At 49.7% G+C, this 14,550-nt stretch overlaps 1 protein-coding gene across 16 annotated transcripts in view; it reads right to left on the bottom strand.

Annotated features, from left to right (window-relative positions):
- Positions 1-14,550, bottom strand: part of MAST2 (microtubule associated serine/threonine kinase 2) — a 161,476-nt gene that overhangs the window by 98,367 nt on the left and 48,559 nt on the right. Inside the window, exon 1 of one of the 16 annotated variants that reach the window (XM_020987620.2) lies at positions 8,481-8,805. The exons of 14 other annotated variants lie outside the window; for them this stretch is intronic. In XM_020987620.2, coding sequence (XP_020843279.1) covers positions 8,481-8,522 — 42 coding nt within the window. In that variant the 5' untranslated portion in view covers positions 8,523-8,805. Of the gene's footprint in view, positions 1-8,480; positions 8,806-14,550 lie in introns of those variants that run through there. One more of the 16 variants, XM_020987630.2, reaches the window with a different exon arrangement.

The following is a 14,550-nucleotide window of genomic DNA, read 5'->3' as shown; positions in this document are numbered from 1 at the left end:
CCAACTGCTACAGAAAAACTCAGTCCCCAGGCAGGACAGAGCAGGCCTTGTTTGGGCCCCAGGTGCTCAGACTGGAGTTCAGGAAGGGCCAGGCTAAGGGACAGTCCCACCCACTGGAACGTTTTGCAAAGCACTTCAGGGCCCGATCTCACAGGAGCTTCACAAGGCCCAGAAGAGCTGAGATACAGTTCTCATTTTACAGAGGGGAAACTGAGGATCAGAGGGCAAGGCACTGCACCTCCTGAGCCTCAGTCTCCCCAGCTATAAACGGAAGAAGTTAAACCTGATGGCCTGCTCTAAATCTATGATCTGCCCAGGCCCACAAAGCTCATACAATTAAAATACAAAAGCTTCTCACCAGGTAAAGTGATAGAAATAATATAATTAAGATTAAATTTTGCAGAAAGAAATAGAAAAGTCCTACAACCCGGTTTTAAAACCTCTGTTTTGCCAGTATTGGCAGAAGAGTCACAGCTACAGCACAGTTCAAGTTCATACCACAAGACTTGAGGGTCTTAGTGACCACCAGGCCCAAAAGGCCAGCCCGGCCAAGGGCATGCTTGAGAGGCACAGTACCCACAAGGGGCTGGAGCATGCCCTCCGCCCAGGAGGACTGCATCTGTCTGGAGGCCACATCCCAGAAAAGAATATGACCAGACAGCAAGAAGGTCTGGTCGTCAATTATCTGAAGGATTCAAGAGGGACTGGACAGCTGGGTTCAGCACCTGAAATGGAGCCATGCTGAAGAGGAAGCTAACCTGCTTGGATTGGCCACGGCGGGCAAGACTAATCACGGCAAACGCAAATGAGTTTTAAAAAAATTCAGCGATGTTTTGCCCAGAATGAGAGAGGTCTGATTGGGGTAGGGGGAGGCAGTATCCAAGTGTGGAGATGGGATGAGTCTTCTCCTGCTTGGCCCCAGAGGGGAAAGACCAGAACTGGCAAAAGAGGCCTGGACTGCCTCAAGTTCAGATGTGGGCTGGACCACCAGGCAGCTCTGGGCTATCCCGTTCCAAACAGCTGCCATCACTGGTGGCCAAGTGTACACATCAACTGAGTCCCAGCTGTCTTTCTAAAGAGCCCTTGGCCCTCCTCGCTGGTGGCCAGGAAAGGCAGAGGAATCACTCCTTATTCAGCAGGCAAGGGACGCCTGCACCTCTGCACAATCTTGCTAAGTTAGGGGAGAGAGGACACTATGTGGCAGCCTGTGGAAAGCCTAGAACATCCCCAAGTCCTGTCCCCAACCTGCTGAGGAGAGCTAGAACTGACAATCCAATGCCTCAGGGGGAAATCTGGAGCCTTCCTTGGGGCTCTGAGAAGACTCAGAGGTTTTCTAGGCTGTGCAAAGCCCACCTGACCTAACACAGTAGCTTCTCTCCAACATCCTGAGTGACCACAGCAAAGCCTCCTCCGGCCCCCTGGGGGCAGTGGGGGAACAGGGATGGAGGAAGGGGACGGAGGCTCCTCCTCCACAAGTGCCTGCCTAAAGGCACTTGGACAGAAGTATCACTGTTTGCTGTTGTTTGTGATTAGAAAACCTGCAGGATGAGAAAACCCGGTTCCTAACATAGTTGGGATCCTTAAAATGACCTCTACTTACTCTCACAGCTCTGGGCTTGGCCCTGAGCAGCTCAGGTAGTCTTTCTACTGGCAAAACAAATAAGCCCCCACTGGTGTGCTTCCATAATGACTATCAATTGATGTCAATCAGCTACCTAGACTTAAAAGATTTTACGTGCATTTAACTGAGGTGGTAGGACAAGGACAATGGGTATACCACGCCCACCTCTCCACCCTGGACAAGGTCTGGGCCACTCTCCCCCATGTACACACATAAAACCCAGAAGAAGACGGCCTCACGCTGAGAGACCACCTGTGGAAAAGGGGCGACATGCAGCTCCAGGAAGTCCTCCAGCTGGTGTGCTCCCCAGAGGTCTAGTGCAGCTTTTTTTGCTGGGCTGCTTACAAAGCTTTGGCTCATACCATCTCACCCATCTGTCCTTGGCTCCCAAAGCAGACACTGCCATCAGCTGTTCTGGAAGCACTGCCAGGAGGCCCAAGGGAACAGAGGAAGTCTAAAATACTCCCATCTTCTGAATTTCTCAAGGTCCTCTTTGGGCTAAGGGGGTAGGAGGAACAAAGGACAAAAGAAGACCCAGACCACAGAAACACCAGGGTGAGATCAGCTGCCAACACCAGCCAGATGTCAGAATCGATGGAAAGAGACCAGACACGGCAGGGCACTGAGACGTGGCTCCCGTGGCAAGAAAGGCTCAGGCTCAGCTGGAAGGAGGATTGGACAGCCAGGATTGGGTGAAGAATGGTACAGAAAAGCCACGTTTACCCAATTCTGACCTCTGTCCAGTGTTTATGATGACAAGGCAGACAATGCCCTTGTTAGGGACAAGAGCAGCTATCTCCCACTGCTGCTGACCACTGCCCCAGATGAGGGAGCCCAGGTCCCAGGAGCCACAAGGCAACCCTGGTGGTGCCATGGCCTGGACGGCCAACAGGGGAAGAGTGATTCTGTTCTGCACTTAGCACAGGGCCTGGCACACAGTAGCTGCTTAACAAATGCCTGTTGGAGGAAGAAATTAAAGCCATCTATAGTCATATGAAAAAATGCTCTAAATCACTACTGATTAGAGAAATGCAAGTGTACGCATCTATCCTGTTCCTCACACAACTGCCCAAAGAGTCCCCCTAAGCCACAAGTTTCATGAGGTCATTCCATGGCTCCCTAAGATCTTTCACCTGGCACTCAGGGCCTTCTACAACCAACAAGGATTTCTTGAGCATCTGTTGATTCTGACCCAGTGCTGAGAACTGACAATGTCACTCCCCTTCACACAAAAGCCAAATTAAAGGACCAGCCTTCCCAGTCATCTCTCATGCCCACCTCTTTGGTGAAGCCAGTTCCCATACACCTCTGCCTGGGAAGAACAGTTTCACTGAAGGCTTCCTCGCACCACCCAGTTCTGTCCTCTGTCTCTTCCCAATACTGTGCATGTGTTATAACTCACCACCACCACCACCACCGCCACCAAGAAAGCAAGCTCTCTGAGGGCAGACCCCGTTCCTGCATGCTTACAGAGCGCCTAGCACAGAGCCCTGATTATATGACAGGGGCCTCATCAACACCTGTTGACCAATTCCACGAGAAGATGGTCTATGAGAAGGGAACAGGCAGCCTAGCCCAGGAGAAAGATCCTAGCCGGAAGGCACCAACCCCAGCACTTTCTAGCAGCCCTGTGACCTTGGGCAAGTCACTTAACCTAGTAAATGGAGACAATTACACATGCAACTTTTAGGGCTACTGTCAGTGACTGTGAAGTATAATACCAAGGGGTAAGCCATCCCACAGATAAAATACTGCCCAAGCTTAGAAGAGATTGAAATGGGAACCATACAGCTAGTCAGGATTCAAATCCAGGCCTGTCCTCATTCCAACATTCTTTCTTCTTCCCCCGCCCCCACCAGCTCAAAGATCACTTCCTGCTGGAGGTTATCAGGGATAGCTTCTTGAAGGAGGTGGCAGTTGACCTGGGTGCTGAAGGATGTCGGGAGGCCTCCAAAAGAGAGGCGGAAGGTGGAGGACAAATGTAAGAGCTGTGTGACCCTGGGCAAGTCACTTAACCCTGATTGCCTCACCCAAAAAAAAAAAAAGGTAAGGAAGCCTAGATGTTCAAGGGAGCAGTGGCTCATGGCACTTTAAAGAGTAATGGGGGCTCTATCTTACAGAGCCCTGGATGTCAAGCCAACGAGTAAGAGCCTCGAGTAAGGGGAAGCCATGGGTGCTTTTGGACTTGGCCAGGGCCATAATCAAAGCAGTGACTCATAAGGACTACTCTGGCATGAGATGAGGAAAGAGGCTCAGGAAGACAGGTTGGCTGAGTATTACAACAGTCTAAGTGAGAGGTGATAAGGACCTGGGCAAGTGGAGCTGACATCAGAAACAAGGCCAAGAGAGCCCAGGGAAGGCCTGTCTGAACACGGTGGAGGGGGCTGAGAAGGCCAAAGTTGCCTTCTTCCAGCTGACTCGTATTTCCATCAGATGACCCAGAGGTCTACCTTCACTAGCCACTGTCACAACTTTCCCTGCAACCCCCAAAGGCAAAGCCTCCATTCCCTTGAGGACTTTTCCAGAAACACTCAGACTCTTCTGTTATCTTCCTTCCATTTGTGGAGGAGCCACTCTGGCCCAGGGTGTGTCCCTGGAAGCAGCAGCGGCAGCTGAGGCCACCCTAAGGCATCATCCTCCTAGCCTGTGACAGTCTGGACTGTAGCCTGGGACAGGCAGGAGAGCACCTCGAACTAACAGCAGGCCTAAATCATTGTGTGGCCAGCTTGGCAAAACCATCTAAGACCAAAGTGCAGACTCAGCATCACACGGACAATCCAAGCCCTTCTCTGTGGCCTCAGCAGTTTATCAGCACCAGATTCATGCAAGCCCCCTACACACACACACACACACTCTGATGGCGTGTGCACCCCCAAGTGCGTCATGTTTTCTGGACTTGCTGACAACAGGTCATCACAATCATGAGCTTGGCCAATCTAGCTCCCTCTCTTTACTCTGACTGTTTTGGCAACTTTAACGCTAGCACGAGAAACCCTCTGAAACTCAAACATTTTGCCCTTGTTCCTGCTCGTCAAAAGGAAGGAACCTTAGAAGTCGCCTAGTCCAAACATCACCTTGACAAGAAGCCTCCCTCCCCCCCAATGATGGCTCAGCCTCTGCTTGGGGACCTGGAAGAAGGAGGAGTTCACCACTTCCAGAAGCAGCCCACCCCACTTTGGAACAGCTCTCACTGTTCGTTAGGAGAACGCACAAGGGAACCTACAGAGGTGAAGAAACTAGAAGGTCATAACTGTTCCTATTAGCAGAAGGTCCAAGAGCCCAGACAGGGGTCCTGTGCCAGCCAGAGCCAGTAACCTGAGTCAAGCCTGGATGGGCAGAACCCCAGGACACAATCCCAGGAATGTCCATGCAGACATACTTCACCCATGGCCCTCAAGGGAAGACTCCAGAGTAAGACATCTTTGAACCAAAAGGAAAAGGTTGGGGAAAGAGGCCCATTCTCCCCTACTTCCCACAAGCCCCAACAGGATTTCCCGTGGGACCTAGGCGGTGGCTGTTCCCGTGGCAACAGCAGGACACCACGGCTGGCAGCACAAACAACGCTTCATCCAACAGCTGGCCAAGTCACAGCATCGCACAGAAGGCTGGGAGTGGGAGCACCAGGAAGGCCACTACTCTGACGTGTGCCACAGCTCCCCAGAAGACTCGGGGGGAAACCAGGGCATCCCTGAGGGAGCTGAGGAGAAAGAAGGCAGCAGCAGCAGCAAGGGGCACACAGCCAGGGGAGGCACAGGGAGAGTTTTCTAAAAGAAGGTAGGAAAGCCCCAGAGACAGGCTCTGCAGAAAAGCTACTAAGAAGGGACAGATGATGACAGCAGTCCTGCCAGAAGCTGAAAGGATGCCAGGCAGTGTGGAGGGCAGAGCAAAGGTACCAGCTCAAAGACAGAACAGACAGCTGAAGGAGCTGAAGAAGGATGGAAACCACTAAGGAAAAACCACAAAGCCTGGTAGGAGGCTTGGACTGGCCGACTTCCAAGGGCCCGGCTAGCTCTGATGCTCCTAGCAGAGCCTGATGGAGACAGAACCGACCTGGTAAAGGAAATCCCCTTATTCATCTGGGGGTTCCCCAGAATTTCCTTACATGGTCAAGAAGCTTGAAGTAACCTTGATGGAAAGGGAGAAGCCCAAGGATGCAGGGGCCAGGGGAAAGACCCAGGGAGTCCCCAGGGCATGGTCTCAGAAAGGACTTGCCTGCCCCACACACACACACACACACACACACACACACAGCCCTAGATGGCACAGCCCAAAGAGAAGACAGAGCCTGCCAGCAGTGAGAGGCCTTGCCTGGCTCTGTCCAGGGTGCTGGTCGTAGAGGTAGAGGGAAGGCCTGAATTTCCAGGGTAAAAGGAAAGCTCTGTTTGTTTACAGAGCTGAAAATGTGTGTGTCCGCATCCCATCCTTCAGTCGTGCCCTGGATAACTGAAGATCTCTCATTTCTTCAGGATCCCAGAGCCAGAGATGAGGGTGTGAGAGGTACAGGAGCCTGGGTTGAGAGTGACCCAACCCCAGATCCTCCAAAGGTCCTTTTCTACCTATGCACTGACCTGGACTTGTCACCTTTCCACATATTTTTTACTCCTGTTTGACTTTTAGTCAGATACTGGTTAAAAATCAGCATTGAGTAAAAAGGATTTCACCTAATTGAACTTTTCCTGATTGTAAATGGTAGGGTTACTCTAATAGGAAGACTATCAGCGAGGGGGCTGAGGGTCCCAGGCTGACCAGATGAGGGCCCCTTTCCTTGAAGACAAGGAGAAGCCTTCTTTGAGGATTACCTGCGGCAAGACTCAGATCCACAAAGGATCAGAGCTCCTGCCCAGCAAGGCCTGGGCCACAGTAGCAGAAAATGGACCAAAAAGGGGGCAACCTCCAGGCCGAAAGGATCAAGGTAGAATGAAATCAAAGATGAGTGGGGAAAGGATAAGGGCATGAAGCTGCTTCTAGTTTGGCCAAGTCACTGCACCCTGAAAGGAGAATCATTCTTATAGCTGGGATTCGCAGAGCATGTTGAAGCACCCCATAAACTTAGAGGGGCCAGTGGTGGCAGGAGATAGACCTTCAAACCCTCAGGCCTTGAGCCAGACACTGACCCCATCAGGGCTTTCAGAGATGCTCCTGAGCACTTGGGTGGGGAAGGCAGCCACTGAAGGCTGGATGAGGGGAGGGGCAGAGCCTTCTAACCCGGGCCACCAGGAATCCTACAGAGAAAGCAACACTGATGCCACATTTATATGTGGATATGAGAGAAAGGCTGTTCATTGTGCCTGAAAGGGGAGCTCAGAGCCATTAGAGGAACAGGGCTCCAGGAAGCTCATGTACCCACAGCACCCAGGGAGACAGAGTCTGACCACAGCTAAGAGGCACCTTGGGAGCAAAGCTCACCAAAGTACCCTTCTCCAGCTCCCAGCACCTTGGGGAGCCCAAGAGTGCCTCCAAACCACGACAGAATCCCCCTAACCCTGATCTCCACCATTGGAGGAATCCAGGATGTTCACAGAGAACCCTGAGCATGCCAGGGAAGGGAGATGCTGAGGCCACAGAAAACAGGATACCTATCTTTGTATACTTGCAGGGCTGTCATGGGAGAAAAAGGAATTAGCCTTGTTCCACTGGACCCTAGAGGGCAGAGCTAGGAACAATGGAAGGGACAGCCAAAGAGACCAATTCAGGCTTAGCATAAAGAGCTTACTAACAAAGAGAGCTAACCACTTACTCCTTGGGAAGGGGGTGAGCTCCCCATTCCTGGGGCCTCATGAATCTAACTGTAGCATGGGACAGACCGAAAAAGGGCATTCATTGTGATTCAAAATTCTATGCCCTTAACCTTTGAAACCTGTGTCACCAGGACAAGAAAAGTGCCCACAAGGTATGCCCTCAAGAGCTGACACTGCCCCAACTGTGATTCCAGACGCTGCTGGCAGTCAGAGTTCAGGGCTACGTGTGCCTGGAAGAAGTGGACTTGTTTCTAAAAACTATGGCAGAATCTTAGGCTCAAATTGTATAGAAATCATCAAAGTACTGTAGTATTTTCTACTCCTCCCCTCACCAGCCCCAGTAGAATGTAAGCTCCCTGAGGACAAAGAGCTTACAGTTCTTCCTTACATTTCTGTAACCTAGGGCCAACCCTATACTAAGTACGCAATAAAGAGTTACTGAATTAGAAAGAAAAAATGAGTGAGAAGAGAACAGATGGTAAGGAAATAGAGCCCTGAAGAACTGACAGTTCTGCAGATTTGAGATACGTGCTCTACTGAAATGCTCTCCAGCAGGTCTTAGATTGAGATGTTGGTAAACTGCAGAACTGAGACTTCACAACACAGGAGAGTATGTGGTGGCCTAATGAGAAGGCAGCCTCTGCTTTACTGGTGATCCTGAGGTCACAGCAGGAGAGCCCAAGCCAGCCACGGGCCCTCAGTCCCAGCCATAGGCTTGTCCTCTGCAGGTCACAATCAATGCCTTGGAACATATGGTCTAGAAAACAACATTCACAAATATCTTACTTCCACAAAAGAAATACATGGAGAAGACTTTTTCTTATGGAAGAAAAGTCAAAAGGAAAGACTGGGAGAGAATGTCCCACAGATCAGACTGAAAGGCAAGGAAAAAGCAGAGGGGCTGATCACAGTTAGAAATGGCCTGGCCATGGCAGCTTCAGAAGCAGTCCAGAATAATAACTTGGGTCCCGGGCCTGTTTAGTTCAACAGCGTGGAATGCCCTCCTTAAAGAAATCTGCAAATTTCAAGTCACCACCACAAAATAAAAGAAATGTTAATTCATCACCCATTTGTGCCTTCCCATTTCCCTAAGTTTTCCAGAACACCTTTCTTCTACTCACCTGCAGCCCTCTCCTCCGCAGAATACTGGAGTCATCCATCATGCAAACTGGGGCCACCTCTAGCCTCCCAGGGCCACTCCTCACTGCTGTCTGTCTGTCCAGTACTCAGCTCACAGCCAAATCCCTCCCCTTACGACCATGGCTCAGTCACATCCCAAGGGCTGGCAGACCTGGCCAAACTTTTCTCTTCTGAGTATTTTCTCCCTATACCATTGATATGGTTAATATCAGGAGGAGAGGCCCCAAACTAATGAAATGCCCCCAAATGGAAATACAATCCAACAATGATGGGCCAGAGTCCCTTTCCTGGGGCCACAAAGCACCCCAGACTCTCCCACCCACTTCTCACCTCCGAAGCAAGACTCCTCCCCCTGTCACGGAAGCCCACCTTCCCAAAGCCAGAGTACAGCCCTGGTCACATCCATCCATGGGTAAAAAGGATGGTCCCCCGTGAGTCCTCCGGACCGAGCAAGTCCAGGCAGACAGAGAGTCCTTTCATGCAAGGCGGCAGCCCGCTCTTTTGTTTCTCTATTCCGAGTCTGCTCTCATCTCAGCCATCTTCAAAGACAGTTGGCCTGAGCCCAGTAAAGGAGACCCTGGTCCCTGAGGTCACGTGGAGTGTGAGCTCTGAGCATGTCACAATTCATTCAGTCAGTCATTCCTGCCACCCCTGGAAAGGAAGCCTTTCCCCTTCCACCAGCCTGAGCAATTGGGTCTCTAAGACTTTCCGAGGCATCCGTGGTTCCGAGTTTTCTTCGGACATCAGCTGCCCTCCCTCCAGCCTGGGACTTGGGCCAAGTTGAGAAATGCCTTGGGTCCCCTTCAAGGCCAGTCCCAAGCGGATGAGCTAAATTCCAAAGCGAGAGGGCTCCTTGGGAAAGAATTCCAATCGTGCAGCCGTGAAGAAGCCCTCAGGCTGACGGTCATCACTGAGGTCCCAGCAGCAGATCAGAAAGGCAACCAGCCAGGCTGGGTCTGCTCTCCCGCGAGTCTCAGCCGCCGGCCAGAGGTCTGGTTCCACTCCCTCATCATTGTTCTTCGGAACACGAGCCATCCACCAAGCCACGCCCCCCACACACCCACACCCACCCTTCAAAGAGAGACAAGTCCAGCAGCTCCAAGGGTCTGGTCAGGGCTGGCCAGGGACAGAAGGTGCCCCAGCCTCTCTGCCCCTCCTTCTTCCTCCTCCTCCTCCTCCCCGCCTTGGGGCCAGAAGTCCAGGGGAGGGGGCTTCCCCAAAGCTCAGGCAGGGTGTCCCTGTAAAGAAGGGGCTTTAGCTCCTAGAGATGTCTCGATCAGGCCAACATTTCTGGCAATCCAGAGCACGGGGACCGGCCAGGGAAGGCTTTCATCGCGAGGGCCGAGGATGCTGCCGGCGCCGCTGCTCTCGCCGCCTCCTCTCCCAGTCCCGCTCCCGGAGCCTGCTCCCTTCCATCTGCCTGTGTCTTTGTGAACCTCCGCAGGCTGCTGCCAGCTGCCAGAGCAGACAGACCATTTGCCGACTGTGTGCCTGCCCTGCAGGGAGGGGCGGAGCTCTTAAAGTCACAGGCTTTCCACAAAGTCAGGCAGAACTACTGTCTTCGGGGAAATCAGCACAGAGAGTGCGGGGCAACCACTAAGCAGCAGCTTCCAGCCTTCTGCCTGGCACTTGGCCCTGCTATCCCTGGCTGGGCCCCAGACCGCCCGGTGGGGCACTCTGGGTGACCCTGGCTCAGGTCTGGTCTGCACTTGTCTACAGCTGACCCTAGAGGGGCAGGGCCCATGACAGGGTGGAGATAGCCATGCTCCCAGGACTAAACACAGCAGGCACTCAGTAAATGCTGCTGGCTTGACTGGAAGACACTGAAAGGCCACTTGCTTCATTAACCTCTCTCTCTGCTCCTCCATTTCCTCCTCCATAAAATGGGGATAACAAGCCAGGATTATTGGAGGCAAAGTACTCGATTCCCAGGATTACCAGTCCAGTCTGGGTGTCAAGAGGCCCTTCAGGCCTCCGCTCGAGCCCCACCCCAAATCCGGAGGCAGTCACTGCTTCTGCCTCGGGGGCTGTGGACCTGTCAACACAGCCTGCTTGAGCCCAGCCCCGTACTCCTGGATGGTGAGAGAAAAGAAAGCAGCTGGCTAGGTTGACTGCATATGGTGACCAGTACCAGAGAAGCCTGACCTCAGGGAAAACTTGCCAATACTGGAGGCTGCCCAAAAGACAAGCAGCTGCTCAGGGAGGGCTTGGGGTCCCCCTCTTGGTGGCTGTTAACATTTAACACTGCCACACCAAGCACTGTTTTGGGGGTAGAGACACAAAGACAAAATCAGAGAGGCGCAGCCAAGATGGCGGAACAGGAAGCAATACAGTCAGCTCCCCCACCAGAACGCCTCCAAACACACCTAAGAAATATCCTGGCACAAATCCTAACAGGGAAATTCAAGAACCAAAAAAATCATGCCGAGTCACTGTTGCAGCCCAGGTGTAAGCAGAAGGTGACAGAGTGGTCTGCGGGCACTCCGGGCTTAAGGAAGAGGCTGTGCTCCAGGTAAAGACGAGGTCCCAGCCCTATACTGGGGCACTGGCCAAGGCAAGGGCAGACTGAGGAGGAGACCTGGACCTGGGGCAGGGGCAGTTCTGCTCTAGGGTAAGGCCCTAGGCTGCACACCAAGAAAGGAGCAGGTTCAGAAGCAAAGAGCCAGGCTGTAGCTCAGAACCCAGAACAGAGCAGGCTCTCAGTTCTAGCTTCTAGTCCACGCTAGAGCCTCCTGCAGAAGAATAATCAGTCAGCCTCCCAGGCCCAAGGGGAACCAGCAGTTCTGAACCGGCAGAGCGTCCCATTGGCTGATAATTAGCCCAGCAGCAGTCTGTCTCCTGGCGCTCTGACCAGAGGCACAGTGATCAGACCACCTTGGGAGCACTGCAAGTTGTCAAGTCCCCAGCCTGAGTTGTCCCTGGAATATGGGATAACACAACACTCAATACTGCAAGAGCAGCAGCAAGAAAAGCCTAGACCTTCCAGAAGTGAACGCAGTCCAGCATCAGCATTAAGTCTGAAGTCAGGGTGTCGGCTGGAAGAGTGAACAAACAAAAGAAGGACCCCTCCCAAAAAATCTATCATGGGGACAGAGACACTCAAGACACAAACCCAGAAGAAGAGAATGAAGCCAAAACATCTACCATCAAAGCCCCAAAGAAAAACACAACTTGGGCACAATCTCAATTCGAACTGCTCAGAGAAGAAGGTTTTTTGTTTGTTCGTTTGTTTGTTTTAAATAAATGAAATAAGAGTGCTATAGAAAAAAAATGGATAAGAAATAAGAGCTGTGGAAGAAAGAATTAAGGAATTAACAACTCGCATGCATGAGGGGTATAAAATATTGCCTAAGCAACAAATTCCCCAAAAATCAGAATGGACCAAATTGAAGCCAATGACTCCATGAAACAACAAGAAATATTAAAATCAAAAGACTGAAAAAAAAAAAACAGAAGAAAAAGTAAAGTATCTCACAGCAAAAACAAATGACAGAGAAAAAAGATAGGAGAGAAAAATTTAAGGATTACCTCACTACCTAAAAGCCATGACCAAAATGACATATTTTTTTCTTAATTTCTTTTTTTTTTGTTTTTAAATTCAGTTTATTTTATTTTCAATTCTGAATTCTCTCCCTTCCCTCCCTCCCTCACCCATTTCCAAGGCATGAAAAGCAAAACCCATTACAACTGTGTACAGTAACAAAAAAACAATTCCCACATTAGCCATACCCAAAAAAAAGAAAAAAGAAAGAAAAAGAGAGAGAAAGAGAAGAAAATATGCTATAATGTGTATTCTGAGTCCATCAACTCTCTATCTAGAAGCGGAGAGCATGATTCATCATGAGCTAGACATCATATTTCAAGAAATCTTAAAAGAAAACAGCCTAGATCTCTTAGAACCAGAGAGTAACAGGCAAATAGAAATAATCTACTTGTCACTTCCTGAAAATAAGAACTTCCAGAAAACATTACAGACAAAAAATCCAGAGATTTCAAGATTTCAGGTCAAAAATATAATGCAAACAGCAATTCAAGTACTGAAGAGCCACCGATGACTCACACGGTGTGTGAGGATCACACACTATTTAGCGGCCACCATCCTAAGGCAGTGGAGAGCTGGGAATACAGTATTACAGAATGTAAAGGATATACGATTACAGCCAAGACTAATTTACTCAAATCCTACAAGGGAAAAAGGAAATAGAGGACTTCCAAGCACTCCTGATTAAAAAGACCAGAGCTACAGAGAAAGGATGACATTCAAATAACACTCTATCAACTGGGTCCCTTAGCTGCCCAAGTTCCAGACAACTCTGAATCCAGGGCCAGGGCTTGTTCCAAAGACAGCAAGGTGGTACAGTGGATAGATTTCCTAGGCCTGGAGTCAGGAAGACCTGTGTCCAAATCCAGTCTCATACACTTCCTAGCTGGGTGACCCTGTACAAGTCACTCCACCTCTCTTTGCCTTAGTTTCCTCAATCGTAAAATGGGGGTAATAACAGTGCCTATCTCCCACGGTGGTTGTGAGGATTGATTAAGATATCTGTTAAGTGACTCTTACAGTGCTGGCACACAGTAGGAGCTGTATACGTGTCTATTCCCTTCCCTTCTCTTTCCTTTCCCCACTGATCTCTGCTGCTTCAAGCTCTCTCACTCATCCAGTATCCAATCAGCAGCTAATTCTTACTGACCCCAACTCCACAGCACCTCTGATTTTTGCTCTCCCCTCTCCTGCCATGGCCTTGACCCTAGTTCAGCCCCTCATCACCTCTCTTCTGGACTACTCAAAACCAGGAGTGAGGAGAAACCAAAAAAGATAAACAGGATGAACGATAAAGAATGAAACACGCATAAACTGCTTACATTCAAATGAAGAGACGATTCATGTGCACTGCCCCCACCCCGATCCCTATCACCATCAGGGTCAGAGAAGGAGGCCTTGGAATGCTTCTGCTATGTCTTGATGATTCTAAGAGATGAATGGAAAGAGAAGAGAAGAGGAGAAGAGAGGAATCCCCTGGTGGAGAAAGAGAAAGGGAGGTAAGGGGAAATTATCTCACATAAACAGGGTGTTCAAGTAGACACCCTTCCAAACACGGAGAAAGGGGTGGAAGAGTGTGACCTATGAACCTCATTCTCATCTGAACTAGACAAAGAAGGGAGGAACACACACACACACACACACACACCCCATAGTACAAAAATACAAGGAAAATAGGAGAGAAAGAGGAGAAGGGGGAATTGGAGGGAGGGTAAATTAAAGGGTGATTAGGCCTAAGCAAAACTAAAGACATACAAAAATATGTATAGCCACACTTTTTGATGTGACAAAGAATAGGAAAACTGAAGGCATGCTCACCAATTGGGAAACAGCTGAACAAGTCATGATCTATGAATGTGATGAAATTCTAATGGGCTGTAAGATACAAAGGGTACAGTTTCAGAGAAACTTGAGAAGACCTGTATGAACTGATACTGAGTGAAGTGAGCAGAACCAGAATAATTTATACAAAGAAAACAATATTGTAAAGACAAACAAGTCTGAAAAAAATTAGGGACTCTGATGGCCAACCATTATTCCAGAGGACTGATAATGAAACATTATCACTCAACTCATGACAGAGAAGTGAAGGACTCAGAATTCAGAAGAAACATATAGATTTAGATTTATAGTTTCTGAACACAGCCAAATCAGGAATGTGTTTTGACTATGTGTTTGTAATGGGGGTTTTGTTTTTCTGTCATTCTTGTTTGGGGAAGAGGGCATGGGGTGAGAGGGACAGAAAACAGATTTTTACTCATTTTTTAAAAATAAAATATAATTTGGCAGCTAGGTGACACAGTGGATAGAGCATTGACCCTGAAGTCAGGAGGACCTGAGTTCAAATCCAACCTCAGACCAAACACTCGACCCGTACTAGCTGTGTGCCCTTGGGCAAGTCATTTAACCTCGACTGCCTCACTAAAAAGAAAAAAAATTTAAAAAATTAAAAATAAAAATAAAAATAAAATATAATTTTACAAAAAGACAAAAATCAACCAACAAAAATT

This window comes from Phascolarctos cinereus, unplaced genomic scaffold (assembly GCF_003287225.1).
Source record: "Phascolarctos cinereus isolate Bilbo 61053 unplaced genomic scaffold, phaCin_HiC Scaffold_5;HRSCAF=322, whole genome shotgun sequence".
Taxonomy (NCBI): Eukaryota; Metazoa; Chordata; class Mammalia; order Diprotodontia; family Phascolarctidae; genus Phascolarctos; species Phascolarctos cinereus.
This window is presented reverse-complemented; position numbering and strand designations above follow the sequence as displayed.